Source organism: Scyliorhinus canicula, chromosome 23 (genome assembly GCF_902713615.1).
Source record: "Scyliorhinus canicula chromosome 23, sScyCan1.1, whole genome shotgun sequence".
In the NCBI taxonomy this organism is placed as follows: domain Eukaryota; kingdom Metazoa; phylum Chordata; class Chondrichthyes; order Carcharhiniformes; family Scyliorhinidae; genus Scyliorhinus; species Scyliorhinus canicula.
Genome location: NC_052168.1, coordinates 12229709 through 12250624, shown reverse-complemented (window position 1 = coordinate 12250624; position 20916 = coordinate 12229709). Strand labels below are relative to the sequence as shown.

Genomic DNA, 20916 nt, shown 5'->3' with positions numbered 1-20916 from the left:
TCAGGCTCCAGCTTCTCCTGCCAACTATATTTAAACCAGCCAAACCCCTCAGTTAGATTGTATTTTGAAGTGATTCCCTGGGGTCCATTACTCCAGATATAATACTTCCGACTTCCTTTAGGTTACAGGTTTGTGATCGCTCCCAGATACTGTCTCCCCCTCACGCAGGTGCAAATTCATCTTTCCATTCGCTCTTTTGTGGGATTTGAGCCAGCCAATTCATTGCCCATCCCTAATTTCCCTTGAGAGGTGGGCTTTCTTGCACTACTGCGCTCCATCTGGTGTAAGTACACACACACACACACACGCGCGTGCACAGGAACAGCGATGGAACGACGATATATTTCCGAGTCAGGATGTGGTGTGGCTTGGAGGGGAACTCGCAAGTGGCGGCCTTCCCATGTTTTTCATGGAATCCCTACACTGCAGAAGGAGGCCATTCGGCCCATCGAGTCTGCAACGACCCTCCGAAAGTACCTAGGTCTACTCCCACCGCCCACCCTACCTTATCCCTGTAACCTAACCTGCACACTCAGGGAGACTTTAGCGCGGCCAATCTTCCCAACATGCACATCTTGCACTGTGGGAGGAAACCGGAACTCCACACAGTCTGTAAACTCCACACAGACAAGGCCAGAATCGAACCTGGGTCACTCACGCTGTGAAATGATGATGAAATCCCTATAGTGCAGAAGGAAGCCCATTGAGTCTTTTTTTAAAAAAATAAACATTTTATTGAGGTATTTTTTGGTATTATAACAACAACACAATAAACAATGTGCATGAAACTATAAACATAGTGCAAAAGCCGTCTCCCTCCCTTACAGGTCCCACCTTTATTAACCCCCTACTCTAAACTAACCTAAACCCCCCCCCCCCCTCCCCCCCCCCTCTGCTGACGATTAATTCCTGCAAAGAAGTCGACGATTGGTTGCCACCTCCGGGTGAACCCTAACAGTGACCCTCTAAAGGCGAACTTGATTTTCTCCAAATAGCCATGTCCGACAGCCAGGTTTCCGACTTCGGGGGCTTTGACTCCCTCCAGGCTAATAGTATCCGTCTCCGGGCTAGCAGGGAGGCAAAGGCCAGAACGTCTGCCTCTTTCTCCTCCTGGATTCCCGGGTCTTCCGACACCCTGTAAATCGCCACCTCTGGACTCAGCGCCACCCTTGTTTTTAACACTGTTGGCATGATATCCGCAAACCCCTGCCAAAATTCCCTAAGCTTCGGACATGCCCAGAACATGTGGACATGGTTCGCTGGTCCTCCGCATGTTTTGCGCACCTGTCCTCCACCCCAAAGAATCTGCTCATCCGGGCAACTGTCATGTGAGCCCGATGAACGACCTCAAATTGGATCAGGCTGAGCCTGGCAAAGTTGGGGACGCATTGACTCTACTCAACGCGTCCGTCCACAGACCATCCTCTATCTCTCCTCCCACTTGCGCTTCAGCTCCTCGGTCTGCGTCTCTTCTGACCCCATAAGTTCCTTGTAAATGTCTGAGACATTCCCTTCTCCTACCCACCCTCTGTAAACTACCCAGTCCTGATTCCCCCTCAGCGGTAGGAGCGGGAAGGTTAACACCTGTTTACATAGGAAGTCCCGCACCTGCAGGTACCTGAATTTGTTTCCCCTCGCCAACCCAAACTTCTCCTCCAGCGCCCTCATACTCGGAAAGCTCCCCTCGATAAACTTATCCCCCATCCTCTCAATCCCTGCTCTCCACCATATCCAGAATCCCTCGTCCATACTTCCCAGGGCAAACCGGTGATTATTACAGATTGGGGCCCAGACCGATGCTCCCTCTGCTCCCACATGTCTCCTCCATTGCCCCCAGACTCTCAGGGCCTCCACCACCACGGGGCTGGTGGAGTACCGTGTCGGCGGGAACAGCAGAGGCTCGGTTATCAGCGCCCCCAGACTGGTACCCTTGCATGAAGCCCCCATACGCTCCCATGCCGACCCCTCCCCCACCACCCACTTCCTGATCACGGGTATATTTGCCGCCCAGTAATAGTTACTAAAATTTGGCAGCGCCAGCCCGCCCTCGCCCCAACTCCGCTCAAGCATCACCTTCCTTAGTTTGGGTCTTGCCCGCCCAAACTAAGCCAGTGATCACTTTGTTGACCCGTTGAAAAAAGGACTGCGGAATAAAGACGGGGAGACATTGAAATACAAACAGGAATCTCGGGAGGACCGTCATCATCACCGTCTGCACCCTCCCTGCCAGAGACAACGGAAGCGCGTCCCATCTCCGAAGATCGCCCTTCATTTGGTCCACTAGCCGGGCATGATTTAATTTATGCAGCCGGTCCCATTCTCGTGCCACTTGGATGTCTGGGTACCTAAAGCTCCCTCTACTAATCTAAATGGCAGCTCCCCCAATCACCTCTCCTGTCCCCTTGGCCCATTGAGTCTTAACCAACCCTTCAAAAGAACACTCTGCCTAGACCCACTCCCACGCCCAATCCCCGTAACCCTAGTTAACCTGCACATCTTTGGACACGAAGGGGCAATTTAGCACGGCCAACCCACCTAACCTGCACATCTTTGGACTGTGGGAGGAAAGCGGAGCACCCAGAGGAAACCCACGCACACACGGGGAGAACGTGCAAACTCCACATACAGTCGGCCAATATAGCTCTGGGAAAGACAAAGGCTATGGATATGGGCATGATGTGGAGATGCCGGCGTTGGACTGGGGTGAGCACAGTAAGAAGTCTTACAACACCAGGTTAAAGTCCAACAGGTTTGTTTCAAACACGAGCTTTCGGAGCACGGCTCCTTCTTCAGGTGAATGGAAAGGCTTGTTCCAGAAATGTTTATATAGACACAGTCAGAGATGCCCTGGAATGCGAGCACCTGCAGGCAATCAAATCATCAAAGATGCAGAGAGAGAGGTAACTCCAGGTTAAAGAGGTGTGAATTGTCCCAAGCCAGTTCAGTCGGTAGGCCTCTGCAAGTCCAGGCTTGTTGGTGGGGGCCGAATGTAATGCGACATGAATCCCAGATCCCGGTTGAGTCCGCATTCATGCGTGCGGAACTTAGCTATAAGTTTTTGCTCAGCAATTTTGCGTTGTCGCGTCTCCTGAAGGCCTCCTTGTAGAATGCTGACCCGGAGATCAGAGGCTGAATGTCCTTGACTGCTGAAGTGTTCCCCAACTGGAAGGGAACAGTCCTGCCTGTTGATAGTCGCACGATGCCCGTTTATTCGTTGTCGCAGTGTCTGCATGGTCTCGCCAATGTACCACGCTTCGGGACATCCTTTCCTGCAGCGTATGAGGTAGACTACATTGGTCGAGTCGCACGAGTATGCGCCGCGTACCTGGTGGGTGGTGTTTCCACGTGTAATGGTGGTGTCCATGTCGATGATCTGGCATGTCTTGCAGAGATTACCCTGGCAGGGTTTTGTGGTGTTGTGGTTGCTGTTCTGAAGGCTGGGTAATTTGCTGCAAACAATGGTTTGTTTGAGGTTGCGCGGTTGTTTGAAGGCCAGTAGTGGGGGTGTGGGGATGACCTTGGCAAGATGTCCATCCTCGCTGATGATGTGTTGGAGGCTGCGAAGAAGATGTCGTAGTTTCTCCGCCCCTACCGACTGAACTGGCTTGGGACAATTCACACCTCTTTAACCTGGAGTTACCTCTCTCTCTGCATCTTTGATGATTTGATTGCCTGCAGGTGCTCGCATTCCGGGGCATCTCTGACTGTGTCTATATAAACATTTCTGGAACAAGCCTTTCCATTCACCTGAAGAAGGAGCCGTGCTCCGAAAGCTCGTGTTTGAAACAAACCTGTTGGACTTTAACCTGGTGTTGTAAGACTTCTTACTATGGATATGGGGGGAAAGGATGGATGATCAGCCATGATCCTATTGAATGGTGGAGCAGGTTCAAGGGCTGAATGATCTCCTCCTGCTCCTATTTCCTATGTTTCTACGGCCCTCCAAGCATTGAGCTTAACCAGTAACTCTCCATGTGGGACGTCATCAAATACTTTTTGGAAGAACAAGATGAGGCGGATCACGGGGTCAGTGGGGTGACTCTTCCTGTTTGAATTGCAAAGGATAATGGACAATGCCTTTTCGAGATACTGCCCAGTCTCAGCATGAGGGCTGGTGCCTGTAAAATGTCAACATCATCCCAGCTGGCTAGCCACATACTGTGTGTCTGGTTTAGCTCACTCAGCTAAATCGCTGGCTTTTAAAGCAGGCCAGAAGCACGGTTCGAGTCCTGAACAGGCGCCGGAATGTGGCAACTAGGGGCTTTTCACAGTAACTTCATTGAAGCCTACTCGTGACAATAAGTGATTTTCATTTCATTTCATTTACCATTGAGACTGCGTACAACAAAACAGGGAAGACGGGATGTGTCCTCCACAGGGAGCACCCTGTGGTACAGTTCATGGGGCTATTTTGGGGGGTGGGTTTCATGGAGTAACAGAGTCCTTGCGTTCAGATGTCTTGGGTGCGCTAATAGTGCAAAGTTAAATTTCTTCACTCAAGAGGGTGGGGGGGTGGCGTGGTGGTTAGCCCTGCTGCCGCACGGCGCCGAGGTCCCAGGTTCGATCCCGGCTCTAGGTTGCTGTCCGTGTGGAGTTTGCCCGTTCTCCCCGTGTCTGCGTGGGTTTCACCCCTCACAACCCAAAGATGGGCAGGGTAGGTGGATTGGCCACGCTAAAATTGCCCCTTAATTGGAAAAAATAAATTGGGTACTCTAAATTTTTTTTTTTTTAAAGAGGGTGGTGAACTTGTGGAACTCTCTTTACAGACGGTTGTAGAGGCCTAGTCACTGATATATATTTAAGAAAGAAACAGGTGGATGTTTAGGCTTGAAAGGTGTCGGGGCGGGGGGGGCAGATATAGGGAGAGGGCGGGAGTATGGGATTGAGATCGAGGGTCAGACTTGAGCACATTAAATGACGGTGCAGGCTTGAAGGGCCGAACGGCCTATTCCTGCTCCTAATTTATGTGTTTCGATGTCTTATATTCTCCTGTTGATTGGACGTTGTGCCTTCGGCTATGTAGGCGCGAAGCTTTGGAAATCCCTGGCTTAACTATCCAGCCTCTCCACCCTATCCCCTTCTTTAAGATACTCGTCGAACCTCTTTGACCAAGTTGGTTACCTGCACTTGGGGTGGCTTGGCAGCAAATTTTGACAACGCTTCTGTGAAATCCGTGGGGACGCCTCGCGACACGAAAGGCGCTATGCAAATGAAATTTGTTGTTCTGATTGGAGTGATTAATAAGGGGATCAGGGGTTATGGGGTGAAGGCAGGAAACTGGGGATGAGAAGCACATCAGCCATGATTGAACGGCGGAGCAGACTCGATGGGCCGAATTATGCTCCTCTGTCTTATGGTCTTCACGTGTTGAGCATTGGAATAACACCCAACTTCTTTTCCCAGGGTACAGATTAACTTAACCATCTGTAGTAATTAAGCAGCAACGATTAGTCCCTCCAGGAGTTAATGACTGATTGGCTGGAGACAAATCGTTACCATATTATATAAGCAGCCTGTGTTCTCTCCTCTCCGTGTACTCAACAGAGTGCTCCTAATGATCGTAGTTTCCTTCCTCTTATATGATTAAAACCACATGTGGCTACACGTATGCTAAAGCTGACATACTGCATCAAAAAGGTAAGAATCTGCGTTTCTTTGTTTAGATCATCTGCTTCTTTTCCATGTTCGGAGAGGTTCTGAATGATGAGGCTCTACAGCGAACGTTTCGCTGGCTCTTGGCATCTTCCATCTGCTGACATTGGGGAACGGGGAGCATCAGAAACAGAACTTTCTACCGAGTTTTTCCAGCTCAGTGCTTCTCCAACAACAGACCGCAAATACTTTAACCCCTTAACTGCTGCCGATTACTACCGTCCCTGACCAGGCCCCAACAGTTGCTAGGATACCGGACAGAAACCCCAATACTTTATTTAATTTGTAAAACCGTGAGGAAAGGATACTTCGCTCCACGCAAAAAAATGATGTGGTATATTAAAACAAACTTTCTTACCAGCACAGTATTACTAACTTTAACATCATGAAGAAATTATCTTACAATCACCAGTTAAACAATGACAACAAAACACTCATTCCCAACTGCTTATCTTTTATCTCCACTCTAGCAAAACCCATCTCGGGTCACAATCCACTTTTAAATGCAGTTAGCCAACCCAGGAATACTTGCTGTGAAGAGATGTCTTAGATAAACCGCTTTGAGGGAGAGAGAGATCCTTCAGGAATCAGCTTGCAGATTCTTGCCTGTGTCAAGCTACTGTTTAACCTGCCGGCCGGCAGCAGGATTCTCTGTTCCCGCCACCTTCCAATGGGATTTGCCCATTGCGGCCACCCCATGCCGCCGACACAACAGAGAACTCCGCGGCGGAGAATCCAGCCCAACGTTTTTTAAATCAGATTTTACGGGATGCTGTTTTGGGAAGGAGAATGAGTGAAAGTTGACAATAGTAAAAAAGCAATGAGGAGAGGTTCCATCTGCCAAAGCTCACCTTCGCCGCTTTGCAAAGCATCATCAATAGGGTTTCAAATGGCCTGAATTCATAACCAAGATATACACAGCTGCCTTTCCGACCCCAGTACATGCGACAACTCGAGAAGGTCCACTGCACTGGCTTCCCACTTACTGGTCAGTAACAGATGGACATGATTTCAAAATGGACGTTAGTGGGTGTTGTTGAGAGCTCAGCTGCAGATGAATCATCTCAGAAAGTTACATTTAAGAATTACTCAATGTTTTTTTAAATAATCTTTCGTAGTGTGTGTGTGTGTCTGTGGCATTTATTGTCCATCTCTAATTGCCCTTGAAAATGTCTTAGAACTTCCATCCTTTCCAAGAACGTGGTCCCAGTTGTTGTATATTTTATATCTCGGACCCAGGCGGAAATGACACTGGTGCGCGAGAAATTTATATACAGGGTTTTATACAATGCTTTGAAATGTCTACTCTATGCTTCAGTTCAGACTTCTAGTAGCTTCTGTATTGTCTGTTTACTTTTCTCTGAGTCAGCGCCCAAGCTTCACCGCTCAAGCATAGTGAGCATCAATAGTAAACAGACTCGCATGATCAAATGCAGAACAATTGAATGGAACAGTACACCAGTCAGAAGAAAATTAGGGAATGGGGATACAAATGGATGAGGGATGTTGGCTGGGTGTTGTATCTTCTCTCCAAGATGTTTTAGAGCATCTACACCATTGGTTTCCATGTCATGTGGTATATGTTTTTGAAAATGCGACGCCATTATAAAATGGCGTCACGTCCGGAGGTTGAACCCATTCCCTCTTGCCCTCTCAATAGAAGTAAAATCCCTTTTCTTTCGCTCTCCTAGGGAAGGCATTCTGCTATCAAATGTCCAAACCTCACTGTGCTTGTACATCTCTGTGTTGTGCACTATCCGTGTGGAATTGGGAAGGGTAACGGCAGTCCCATGCGCGGGGGGCTCCACAGCCCTGCACAGGAGGCGAATCGAATTGCAGTCATTGTCGTCATGGAGGCTGCTGGTTCAGGCAGAGAAAGATCCCACAAACAGCAATGCGATGAATGTACAGATAATGTATTGTGACGGTGCTGGCTGAGGGGCAGGTGTCAGCCAGAGAACCAATAAGCACTAAAGGCAAAATACCTCGATCCTAAAAATCTGAAATAAAAACGGAAAATGCTGGAAAAACTCAGCAGGTCTGGCAGCGTCTGTGGAGAGAGAAACAGAGTTAACGTTTCGAGTCCATGTGGGCCTTCTACAAAACCGTTAAAAACTTCCTTGCCTTGAGATCAATTACAGCCCCATTGGTTTGGCCGATGCATCCTCAGGTTAACCTCTTCTCCGAAAGACAGCAGCTACTCAGTACCACATATTCAACCTAAAATACGGGTTCAAGTCCCAGAGTGGGTCTTGAACACACAGGGGGCGATTCTTCGAGCCCCGCGCCGGGCCGGAGAATCGGAGCAATCGCGCCACGACGCCCCGACGCCGGCACACGATTTTCTGAGGTGCGGAGAATCGTTGCAGTTTGCGCCGGCGCGTTTGGCGCGGTGCCGGCTGGAATCGGTGGGGCTGCCGACTCTCCGGCCCGGATGGGCCGAGCAGCCGCTCCGACACAACAGGGTCCCACCGGCGCCGTTCACCCCTGGTCGCTGCCTGCGGGAACGCTCGGGGGTCGGCCTGTTGGGGTGGGGGGGGCTTCTTCACCGGGGGGGGGAGGGGGGGGGCTCCGATGGAGTCTGGCCCGAGACCGGGGCCCACCAATCGGCGGGCTGGCCTCTTCCCCCGCCCCGGGCCTACTTTCTCTGCGCGGCCGGCCCCTGAACACCGACCCCATGTTGGGTCGGGGCCGGCGCGCGTAAGAGGTTCTTTGCGCATGCGCAGGATGGCGCTTGCCCAACTGCGCATGCGCGGGATTGAGCTGGCCCAACGCGTCGGCATTCACGACGGCGCGAACACTTGGCCTCCATAGCGGAGAATCGCCCCCTCAAACTTCCACCTCACCAGTAAAAGCAATCAACACCGCTGTACGCAAATATTTTTCCAAAATGTATTTCTGGGACATGGGCGTCATTGGTTGGGCCAGCATTTGTGACCCGTCCCTAATTGCTCCTGAACTAAGTGGCTTGCTTGGCCATTTCAGAGTCAACCACATTGCTGTGGGTCTGGAGTCACATGTAGGCCAGACCGGGTAAGGGCGGCAGATTTCCCTCTCTAAAGGGCATTTGTGAACCAGCTTGGTTTTTTCAGCATTGGTTTCTAGGTCATCATTTGACTTCTAACTCCAGGGTTTTATAATCGAATTGGCTTTTCGCTATCAGCTGTCGTGGGATTCGAACCCATACAGAATTACCCTGGGTCTTTGGATTACTAATCCAATGATAGTACCATTGCCTCCGCCTAAGCTTTCTAAAGTTTTCCAATTAAGGGGCAATTTAGCGTGGCCAATCCACCTGCCCTGCACAATCTTTGGGTTGTGGGGGCGAGACCCAGGCAGCCACGGGGAGAATGTGCAAACTCCACACGGACAGTGACCTGGGGCAAGAATCGTACCTGGGTCCTCGGCACCGTGAGGCAGCAGTGCTAACCACTGCCCCACCGTGCCGCCCTGATCTGCATCCTCATAAATGGTGATATTCGCAACGTAGGTCGGGTTTATTTGAGTCTCGCAGATGGTAGACCTGAGAATGGGAAGGGAGAAACCATCAATTTACTGGAGTGTGCGCAAGCTTTAAGTTACTAGTGGCGGAGTTTTCCCACCTTGTATGTCCCCTGGGCGAGGTGAGAAACACGGAAACATCTCCAATCTTCCAGGCCCTGTCCTGAAGTGGGTTCGAGCAGTGCTCTCGGTCTCCAAGGCCCCGGTTAGACCGCACCTGGAGTTACTGTGAGCAATTCTGGGCACCACACCCAAGGAGGGATATACACACCTTGCAGTGTAGATTAACCGGAATGACACCTGGACTCCCTGGGTTCAACCATGAGGAGATATGAAAAATGAAATGAAATGAAAATCGCTTATTGTCACGAGTAGGCTTCAAATGAAGTTACTGTGAAAAGCTCCTAGTCGCCACATTCCGGCACCTGTTCGGGGAGACTGGTACGGAAATCGAACCGAGCTGCTGGCCTGTTTTCAAAGCCAGCGATTTAGCCCTGTGCTAAACAGCCCCTAAACAAACTGGGATTGTATTCACTGAAACACAGGTTAAGGAGGTAATTTGATTGAATTTTACAAAATATTAAGGGGAATTGTTAGGATAGAAGCTATTTCCATAGGTTGAAGACGCTAGGACAGTGATGGGTAACCGAGGCTGGTGATTGGCCGCATGAGGGTCCCTCGTTCACCTCAGGAGGCCGTAAGATATGCTTAATCATTCATATATCAATAGAACTGTCATCAACTTCAAATGGTAAAAACAAAAGGAATATTTACACTCTGGATGCTGAGGGAGCGCACGGCTCTCAAAGTCAATGTTGTGAGCAATCAGCACACTCCTCAGTTCACTCGCCCTCGCTTTATGTGCGAATCATTTCAGTCATACCGGTAGGAAAAAAACTACGCAAACGGAAATCAGCGGAATTTGGCGACCCCCGCGCGTGGGCAACGGTCAATGAAATATCTCGCAGGCCGCACTCTGAACCCAGGTGGGCTGTATGTGGCCCCCGGGCTGTCGGTTGCCCACCACAGGTCGAGGATAAGAGAGCATGGCCTAAAGATTAGAGCCACGTCTGTCAGGAATGACATTACAGGGAACACTTCTTCAGGTGATGGGTGATGGCAATTGATGCCAAATTCTTTGTCATTTTTAACACTGAGATTTGTCATAATATCCACTCATGTATATAATGAAGTGCAGACAGGCAGTGATTGACACAGAGGATGACCAGTAAGCACACATCACAGAGCAGCCAATCACCAGACAGGACACGACCACTATAAAGCCAGAGGGCACTAGGTTTCCCGCTCTCTCGGGACCCAGCCACTGAGACAGTCAGAGTCCATGAGCTAGCAAGTGCAAACACCATGTGGTAGCTAGTAAGTCTGGCCAGGCTAGTACTAGGTCTCCAGTCAATTCAGTATAGTGTCAACCCACAGCTGAGCATGTATATTAGTTACAACATTGAATAAAATCGTGTCGGATCTTCTCCAGTGTTAGAGGTCTGTCTCTCGCTACGCTGCAGCAAGTGCAGTCCACGTCGAACCAGCCTGCCTAACACATCATGGTACCAGGGGTGATACTGAAATCAAGATTGATAGATTTTTGTTAATCAGACGGAGGAGTATGGGTTGGAGGCAGGTAGATGGAGATTAGTTGCAATCTCATTGTAGGGCAGGACAGGTTCAAGGGTCTCCTTAAGTTCTCACGTAAATCCCAGGAGAGGCAGGAGCCAGTTCCACCTTTGTCCTTAGTTTGCGCCTTTGTGAATGGCCACTTTGTTGCCTTTTTTTGCATCTTTGAGTAATCCAGGGAGTGTGAAAAAAGAATGTACAATGCCCGCCATGTTCGATCTATTTGACTGGGGTGGGAGTATGGGTGGATAGCAGTGGCAATAGGAGGAGCAATGGTGTGGCTGGTGACAGCGTGGCTGACTGGTCTAAGGCGCTGGATTAAAGCTTCTGTTTCTGTGGGGGCGTGGGTTCGAATCCCACCGGTGGCAGAGGTGGTTTTAGTTTTGGGGACAGAGATCCAGGTTCAATTCCAATCTTGAGTGACTGTGTGGCGTTTGCATGTCTGCCCCCACCCGCCCCCCCATGTTTGTGTGGATTTCCTCCAGGTGCTCCGGTTTCCTCCCACAGTCCAAGGTTAGGTGGATTGGCCATGATAGATTGACACTTGGTGCCCAGGATGTAGGGGTTAGGTGGGGTTACGGGGATAGGGCAGTGGATTCGGCCTAGGTAGGGGGTTCTTTCGGAGGGTTGGTGCAGACTCAATGGGCCAAATGGCCTCCTTCTGCACTGTACTGATTCCATGGCTGAGGCACATACAAAATTCCAAAATACCTATCCCACTCGAGAGGGGGCACCATTGCCCGAGGCCAATATTTATGAGGTCCCAGAGCTGTTTCGTGTGTTTCTGCCAAAGTTATTGGGTTCTCCAGTGTTTTTTAGATCTTCCTACTGTACACACATGTGCTTGATTTTCTGCCCATTGACTGTGAACTTAGCCAACACCTTTCTAACACACTTTCCCTTTGTTAATCCCCACAATGAAAATTTGAAACTAATGCTTCTTGACAGATAGCTGGTGTAGCGGTGGACGTTTTCACTATGGGTGAATACATCTGACTTGTGAGCAGGATTAAATAAATAACTGTGAGAAGTTGAGATGTTGCACATGGATGTGCACATGGCTATCCAGTGGGTAGCTGCAATTTTTTGCCAGAAATATATAATATTGCTTGTGTTTGTAGCGCCTCCATCATCTCAAATTGTAAATCCTCATCCGGTGTTTGATCCTTACCTCCCCATAACTATCGCTGTCACCTCCTCCAGACGCACAACCCTCTCCGCTCCTCCAATTCTCGCCTCCTACGCATTCCCAATTTCCTGCTCCCTCACTAGTGACTGTGCCGTCTGCCATCACGGCTCTAACGGAATTCCTTCCCGAGGCCTCTTCTGCCTCCTCCTCCCAAAGAGGCAAAACCCACCCCTCTGACTAAGCCATTGCGTCAAATATTCTGATGTCCCTCCTTTAGCGTGATGTCAATTGGTTTGCCTTTCAGATAGAATTATAGAACGGTTATAATACAGAAGGAGACCAATTCAACCAATTGTGTCCATGCTGGGCCCTTGCAAGAGCAACACAGTCCCCCAATTTTCCATCGGCCTGCAAAACTTTATTGAAGCAAAATGGCAGCAGTGTACGCTGTCGACAAGGTGCACGGCAGAAACTCACCAAGATTCCTTCGGCCGCGCCTTCCGAGCCCATGACCACGACCATCTAGAAGGACAAGAACAGCAGACACATGGGAATGTTCTGCTCCGATGGGAACTATGAGAACTGGAAAGCAAGCCAGGCTTGTATAACTCCAGATTTATTGCGTTCAGTAACCACTTCTCCAACACAAATCAGTCCCGCCTGCATCCCCTTTATATATCGGTGCAGTCTATTAAACAATAAGTGCAATTTATTAGACAATTAAAACAGCAGTTCCAACTTAAGTGCTCAGGAACACTAACTCTTTCTTAACAGGGAACCCGACCACCTGGAAGTTCCCTTTCAAGTCATCCTGATTTGGAAATATATCGGCCGTTCCTTCATTGTCACTGGGTCAAAATCCTGTAACTCCCTTCCTAACAGCACTTTGGGTGTACCTACACCACATGGACTGCAGCCGTTTGAGAAGGCAGCTCACCACCAACCTTTCAATGGGCAATTCGAGATGGGTGATGAACGCCGGCCTCGCCAGTCCCATGTGCCCACGTCCCGCAAACAAATTGAAAATAATGCTCCTGGAAAGGGCCTTGGAATGTCTTATCATGCATAGAATCCCTACAGTGCAAAGAACATAAATGCAGAAGGAGGCCATTCGGCCCATCGAGTCTGCACTGACCCATTTAAGCCCTCACTTCCACCCTACCCCCGTAACCCAATCACCCCTCCTAACCTTTTTGGGTCACTAAGGGCAATTTATCACGGCCAATCCACCTAACCTGCACGTCTGTGGACTGTGGAGGAAACCGGAGCACCCGGAAGAAACCCACGCAGACACGGGGAGAACGTGCAAACTGCGCACAGACAGTGACCCAGCGGGGAATCGAACCTGGGACCCTGGCGCTGTGAAGCCACAGTGCTATCCACTTGTGCTATTATGCTGCCTCAAAAAAAAAGAGGAATGTGAAAGGGAGGTCATTTGGCCCATTGAGTCAGCACCGTCCTTTGGAAAGAAAACAGGCCCCATCACTGTTAGCCAACCAACCTTTTGACACTAAGGGACAATTTTAGCACTCCCAATCCACCTAACCTGCACATCTTTGGACTGTGGGAGGAAACCGGGGCACCCGGAGAGAACTCCGCACAGACTCCGCAGAGACCCGCACAGGCTGGAATCGAACCCGGTCCCTGGCGCTGTGAGGCAGCAATGCTAACCACTGCGCCGCCGTGCCGCCCAATGTTGAGGCACAATTGTGGGCGGCATGGTAGCACAATGGTTAGCACAGCCTGCTTCACAGCTCCAGGGTCCCGGGTTCGGTTCCTGTGTGGAGTCTGCACCGTTCTCCCCGTGTCTGCGTAGGTTTCCTCCGGGTGCTCCGGTTTCCTCCCACAGTCCAAAGATTATTATTTTTTTGTTCTTTAAAAATTTAGAATACCCAATTACTTTTTCCAGTAACCCCACCTAACCTAAGGGTAATTTAGCAAGGCCAATCCACCTATCCTGCACAGCTTTTTTGGGTTGTGGGGGTGAAACCCACGCAGACACGGGGAGAATGTGCAAACTCCTCACGGACAGTGACCCAGGGTCGGGATTCGAACCTGGGTCCTCAGCGCTGTAGGCAGAAATGCTAACCACTGTGCCACCGTGCTGCCTGTCACAGTCCAAAGATGTGCAGGTTCGGTGGATTGGCCACTCTAAATTACCCTTAGGTTAGGTGGGGTTACTGGGTTATGGGGATGGGGTGGAGGTGTGGGCTTATGTGGGTGCCCTTTCCAAGAGCCAGTGCACACTCAATGGTCTCTTTCTGCACTGCAAATTCTATGAGTGTAAATGCAAGTGACAAGTGTTGTTGCATGTTAGTTCATAAAAACATATAAAAACACTTTACACGGTTAATTATTTCCTGAAGTACGGTAGTGATTGCTGTTCAATCGGAAAAGATGGCAGTGATTCAACATTAGTAACAGGAACGGCAGTGCTTTGAACATATTACCGGCAGAGGGATGAATGTTGGCCGAGATATCGGGAACACTCCCTGCTCCTCCTTACATAGTGTAAGAGACTTTTATTGTCAGACAAAGTTGCGACCCTGTTTTAATATCTCAAATCAGGAAGACATTTCTCACAATGATGTACTCCCTTTTGACCTAAGTTATGAACTGTGGTCTTGGAATGGGATTTGGGTGCAACATTCTGACCCAAACGGAGACTGCTACCGACCAATAAACACTTTCCATTGAAAGTATCCTCCAGGGGTAATGCATACTGATTAGAAACAGAGTTAAGACACAACAACGCAATAAGCAGTGCATGAATAACAACAGTTTGCATTTATATAGCATCTTTCTAAAATATCCCAAGGTGCTTGTCAGGAGTGTTCGCAAACCAAAGTTCAACATCCAGTCATATGGGTGATATTACTGAAAACCTGTTCATCGCGGTGGGCTTTATGGAGTGATTTAGAAGATTCAGCTTGGTATGGCAACTGCTCAGCTCAAGACCGCAAGAAGCTGCGGAGTGTGGTGAACTCAGCCCAACGCATCACACAAGCTTGCCACCCACACATTGATTCTGTCTACATCTCGCACTGCCTCAGGAAGGCAGACAGCATTGTCAGAGACCCCTCCCACCCAGGCATTGCCCTCTTCCTGACCCTTCCATCAGGCAGAAGGTACAGAAGCCTGAAGACCCGCACATCCAGACATAGGAACAGCTTCTTCCCCACAGCTACTAGACTCCTCAACGACTCCCCCTCGGACTGATCTGCTCCCTGTAAGACACTATTCTCAAAGAACAAAGAAAATTACAGCACAGGAACAGGCCCTTCGGCCCTCCCAGCCTGCGCCAATCCAGATCCTTAATCTAAACTTGTTGCCTATTTTCCAAGGATCTACTTCTCTCTGTTCCCCACCCGTTCATGTATCTGTCCAGATGCATCTTAAATGATGCTATCGTGCCCGCCTCTACCACCTCCGCTGGCAAAGCATTCCAGGCACCCACCACCCTCTGCGTAAAAAAGCGTTCCAGGCACCCACCACCCTCTGCGTAAAAAACGTTCCACGCACATCTCCGTTAAACTTTCCCCCTCTCACCTTGAAATCGTGACCCCTTGTAATTGACATTGGTGGAGGGAAGGTTGTGGGAAATGTGCAAAGGGGCCAGACTTGAAGGAGTGCAGAAAGGGTCGTAAGAAGTGATTGAGATATTGTGGAACACTCGTTGAATATAGCGTTGACTGGATATAATGGAGCAACAGCATTGACATGGTGATTGCATAATATCATTCACTTCTCTCAATGGGATTAATTGATGTCAATATGCTATCCACCTAACCTGCATGTCTTTGGACCGTGGGAGGGAACCGGAGCACCCGGAGGAAACTCACGCAGACACGGGGAGAATGTGCAAACTCCGCACAGACTGTCACCTGAGATCGAAATCAAACCCAGGTCCCTGCCACTGTGAGGTAGCAGTGCTGACCTAAGCAAATTACCCCTTTTTGTCTCTGTGGGTTCTAAACCTTTGTTATCATGGACTGGGCATCGCTGGTGAGGGCACTGCCCAATGCAACACCCAACCATGGAAAATGGACCCAGCACCCAGCTATAATTTCCCATTTGAACTGATTCATGGCTGGCTGAGTGGGAAAGTGGCTGTTGATACTCCAAGGCAGGAATCCAGTTCCTGATCACTATCCAGTAATTAATAATATATCGTGCAAGAGTAGTAATATAACATGTTGTGTTATATTACTATTGCTTGAAGTAATACATGTTACTCATTTGTTAATGCCGAGAAGTTCTTAACTTTGATGATGATGAATACTCAAAGTCGTCCCGGGATAACTAATAATTTTTGAGTAACTAATCAATTAACTTGTGAGTTCAATTCTTTAATCCTAGCTATCAAATTAAACAAGATAGAATTGGATTAAACTATGAATATTATACTTGTACTCTGAGCTAACTCTACACTTCTGTTCTCTAGTCACAACACACCCGAAGAGAGCGGGACAACAGATTGAGCTGGTATTTATACCCCCTGTTAGTGTTGCCCTCTAGTGATCATCTGACTGTACTGACTAAACATTAACCCTTTATGTATATACATATACAGAGATCACTACAACGTGCATATTTACTTGGCCTACATGTGACTCCAGATACATAGCAATGTGGCTTACTCTTAAATGCCCTCTGAAATTTTTTTAAAATTCATTTCTGCACTGTAAATTCTATGCTTTTGTATGATTTTTTTTTTACGAGATGTGGGCGTCGCTAGCTAGACCAGCATTTATTGTCCATCCCTAATTGCCCCTTGAGAAGGTGGTGGTGAGCCGCCTTCTTGAGCCGCTGCGGTCCATATGGTGTAGGTACACCCGCAGTGCTGTTAGGGAGGGAGTTGCCGGATTTTGACCCAGCGACAGTGAAGGAACGGCCGACATATTTCCAAGTCGGGGGAGGGGGTGGAGGGGTGGGGGGGGGAGGCGGGGGGAGCGACTTGGACCCTGCAAGCCCCTCAGTCCCAGGGCGATTAGGGATGGGCAGTCAATGCTGGCCCCGGCCAGCAACGCCCACATCCCACGAAAGAGCTGGCGAAAATCTAGAGGGGTCTACCCCTCGCTATGATCTACCACGGAAAACTCGCAAAGAGAATTCTGTGCTGCGACAGCCAAGGAATCTGGTGCAACATGAATTTATCACAGCCTATTCTGCCCTGGCACAGAAAGAGAGACGCCGACATTGGCTGTCCAAATACATATGTGGTGCTGGAGTAGCTCTGGAGTGTTCTGCCCTAAAGGTGAAGTTGATGTGCCTTCGGGTTTCGCCATTCCTGACTCAATCGTGGTGGTGGGTCGCCTTGTACAGTCTGCGATAGTCTCCAAGTGGCCAATCGAAGCTGGAGGCATTAAGGGCTGCTCTTTGTTCTGTTCTAGAGCGCGGCCCTTGCTCGAAAGCCAGGCCAGCTTTTTACAGCCAATTTGTACATATCCTGTTACAGCTCCAAGTGTTAAGAAAATGCAAGTGCAGCATTTTCCAGTCTAGGAAAACCGTTTTGTCAACTCCCTTCACATTTTAAAGCTGTGTTGACACTCTGCCTGGCTACAGTCGCAGGATTTTTTTTTTTTCAAATACATTCTTTATTAAAGTTGTTATTTTGAAACTGTTTAAAGCGGGGAGTCTCGGTGGCTTTCAGCCCAGAGCCACAACGTTGAACCTTCCTTTGGAAGGGCGGGGGGGGTTTTTATAAAAATAAATTTAGAGTACCCAATTATTTTTTCCAATTAAGGGGCAATTTAGCATGGCCAATCCACCTACTCTGCACATCTTTTGGGTTGTGGGGGCGAAACCCACGCAGACACGGGGAGAATGTGCAAACTCCACACGGACAGTGACCCAGGGCCGGATTTCGAACCCAGGTCCTCAGCGCCGCAGGCAGCAATGCTAACCACTGTGCCACCGTGCTGCCCTGGAAGGGCGGGGGGGGGGGGGGGTTTAAGATGTGTCGGGCTCCTTCTGTGCGAGGGGCCTCAGCGGGCAGCACGGTGGGGCTTCGAGAGATTTTTAACTCCCGGGACTGATTTCTACCTTTCAAACCCCGCGTCCAGCTCGGATCCAGCACTGCCTGCTTGGTGAAATGAAATGAAATGAAAATGGCTTATTGTCACGAGTAGTCTTCAAATGAAGTTACTGTGAAAAGTCCCTAGTCGCCACATTCCGGCGCCTGTTCGGGGAGGCTGTTACGGGAATTGAACCATGCTGCCAGCTTGCCTTGGTCTGCCTTCAAAGCCAGCGATTAGCCCAGTGAGCTAAACAGCCCCTGTGGGTGGGATTTGGCGCCACTATTGAATGAGGATAGCCCCCAGGCTGAGAGTGAGGAGTGACAGGGAGGTAGAGTTTATTTGCGATTTCAGGAGTGAGGGTGGGGTTGGGGGGATGGAGTGGGGGGGGAGTGGCGAGTGGTGTAGAGGGGAGTAGAGGACAGTTTCCTTCTGGGGCCCAGAGAAGAATTCTACAGCATTGCTTTGGCTGTCAGGCACATTCCTTGAGGTACAGGAAGGTGCTATATAAATAAAGGTTAATGGGGTGGGGTTACTGTTATAGGGTGGATGCGTGGGCTTGAGTAGGGTGATCATTGCTCGGCACAACATCGAGGGCCGAAGGGCCTGTTCTGTGCTGTACTGTTCTATGTTCTATGTAAATGCAAGTCCTTCCTCCTTTGGCTGTGTGAGATAGGAGTCCCCACTGTGTGAGGGAATGCACCACCACACCCCCGCCTGCAGAATCTGAGACTCCCATTACAATGGAAAATCTGGTACCTAATGGCTAATAGCCATTTGCACCCCGAGGGTTACCATTGGCCAGAAACTGAACTGGACTAACGGTATAAATACTGCGGCTGCAAGAGCAGGTCAGAGGTTAGGAATCCTGCAGCGAGTAACTCACATCCTGACCCCCTCAAAGCCTGCCCGCCATCCACGAGGCACAAGTCAGGAGTGTGATGGCATACTCTCCACTTGCCTGGGTGAGCGCAGCTCCAACAACACTCAAGAAGCTCGACACCATCCAGGACAAAGCAGCTCCACTTGACTGGCACCCCATCCACCACCTTAAACATTCACTCCCTTGCCAGGGCAGCGACAGCTGTGTGCACCAACTATGAGATGCATTTCAGCAACTCACCAAAGCTCCTTGGTCAGTAACTTTCAAACCCATGACCACTATCATCTAGAAGGACAAGGGCAATAAGCAGACACATGGGAACTCCACCATCCCCCTTATTCTTTGCAAAATATACACTTTATTCTTAAAATATCTGAAAGAAGTGACAGACATTCCAAAATGGCTGTCACGCAAAGTGCAATAATATTCAAGTTGTCCACATACATCCTGAGGTGCTTCAATACAGTCAAGGAGACATTACCCAGAATTTCAAAATGACCGTTCCAAATGGTACAATGGTATTTAAGTTGTCCACGTGGATCAAGTTGCCTTCTGAGGTGCTTCAATACAATTGGGATACATGTAATATTCACTGTATACATTCAATGGCAGTCATACAGCCCAAAGGGGGTCCTGGACAATTCCTCTGCCCTCAGTTCACTATGGCCAAAAGGTCTTCGTCAGGGGCCTTCCCATCTCTGCAGCAGCTGCCCCATTCAACAGGATCCACCATCTCTTCTTCATGAATGGGCTCCAGGACATTACATACAGACCACTGCCTAATGGACTTGTCAAAGGTGTTAAATTTTCCGCGAGGGACTGGTGGTAGGGCACGGTCCAACTACTTGAGGACTACCTATGAGGACTGTCAGAGGATAAAGCAGGACTTAGATCGTTTGGAGACTTGGGCGGAGAGATGGCAGGTGGTGTTTAATCCGGACAAATGTGAGGTAATGCATTTTGGAAGGTCTAATGCGGGTAGGGAATATACAGTGAATAGTAGAACTCTCAAGAGTGATGAAAGTCAGAGGGATCTGGGTGTACAGGTCCACATGTCACGGAAAGGGGCAACACAGGTGGAGAAGGTAGTCAAGAAGGTATACGGCATGCTTGCCTTCATTGGCCAGGGCATTGAGTATAAGAATTGGCAAGTCATGTTGCAGCTGTATAGAACCTTAGTTAGGCCACACTTGGAGTATAGTGTTCAATTCTGGTCGCCACACTACCAGAAGGATGTGGAGGCTTTAGAGAGGGTGCAGAAGAGATTTACCAGGATGTTGCCTGGTACGGAGGGCATTAGCTATGAGGAGCGGTTGAATAAACTCGGTTTGTTCTCACTGGAACGACGGAGGTTGAGGGGCGACCTGATAGAGGTCTACTAAATTATGAGGGGCATAGACAGAGTGGATAGTCAGTGGCTTTTCTCCAGGGTAGAGGGGTCAATTACTAGGGGGCATAGGTTTAAGGTGCGAGGGGCAAGGTTTAGAGGAGATGTACGAGGCAAGTTTTTTACACAGAGGGTAGTGGGTGCCTGGAACTCGCTGCCGGAGGAGGTGGTGGAAGCAGGGACGATAGTGACAAATACGTGAATAGGATGGGAATAGAGGGATACGGACCCAGGAAGTGTAGAAGATTTTAGTTTAGACGGGCAGCATGGTCGGCACAGGCTTGGAGGGCTGAAGGGCCTGTTCCTGTGCTGCACTTTTCTTTGTTCTTTGTTCTTGTAACGTTCCGCAGGAGCGTGGCCAGACCCATCCCTCACAACACCGGGATAGAACAGTAGAAAGTCAGTACATAGTGACACTTGGTGCTTGTGTACTGAGGATCTAGGCACAGCTTGATGCAGCCACAGTGGTGACCATCAGGATTAGAGTGATTTGGGGCACGCTTTTCCCCCCTTTATCTATAGGTATGTACATCATGTCCATTCGAACGCAGTCCATTTCCGACCACCAGATGAAGAGGAAAAGGGTGATTGCCACAGAACAGGAGTGAGGAATGGGCCAGACCTGCGCCACGTACAGCAACACTGAGAAGTGCCTCGCACCTGATGATCAGGTTCTTTCCTGCAAAGGAAAGAGAGCGTCGCTCCCACATGACCA

The 20916-nt window shown here is 49.4% G+C and overlaps 1 protein-coding gene across 1 annotated transcript in view; it reads left to right on the top strand.

Annotated features, from left to right (window-relative positions):
* Window positions 1-5544: 5544 nt before the first annotated feature.
* The window catches only part of LOC119956365 (complement C1q tumor necrosis factor-related protein 1-like), a 49175-nt gene continuing 33803 nt past the window's right edge, over window positions 5545-20916 (top strand). The window contains exon 1 of the mRNA XM_038783525.1: window positions 5545-5637. Coding sequence (XP_038639453.1) covers window positions 5608-5637 — 30 coding nt within the window. The 5' untranslated portion in view covers window positions 5545-5607. The remainder of the gene's footprint in view (window positions 5638-20916) is intronic.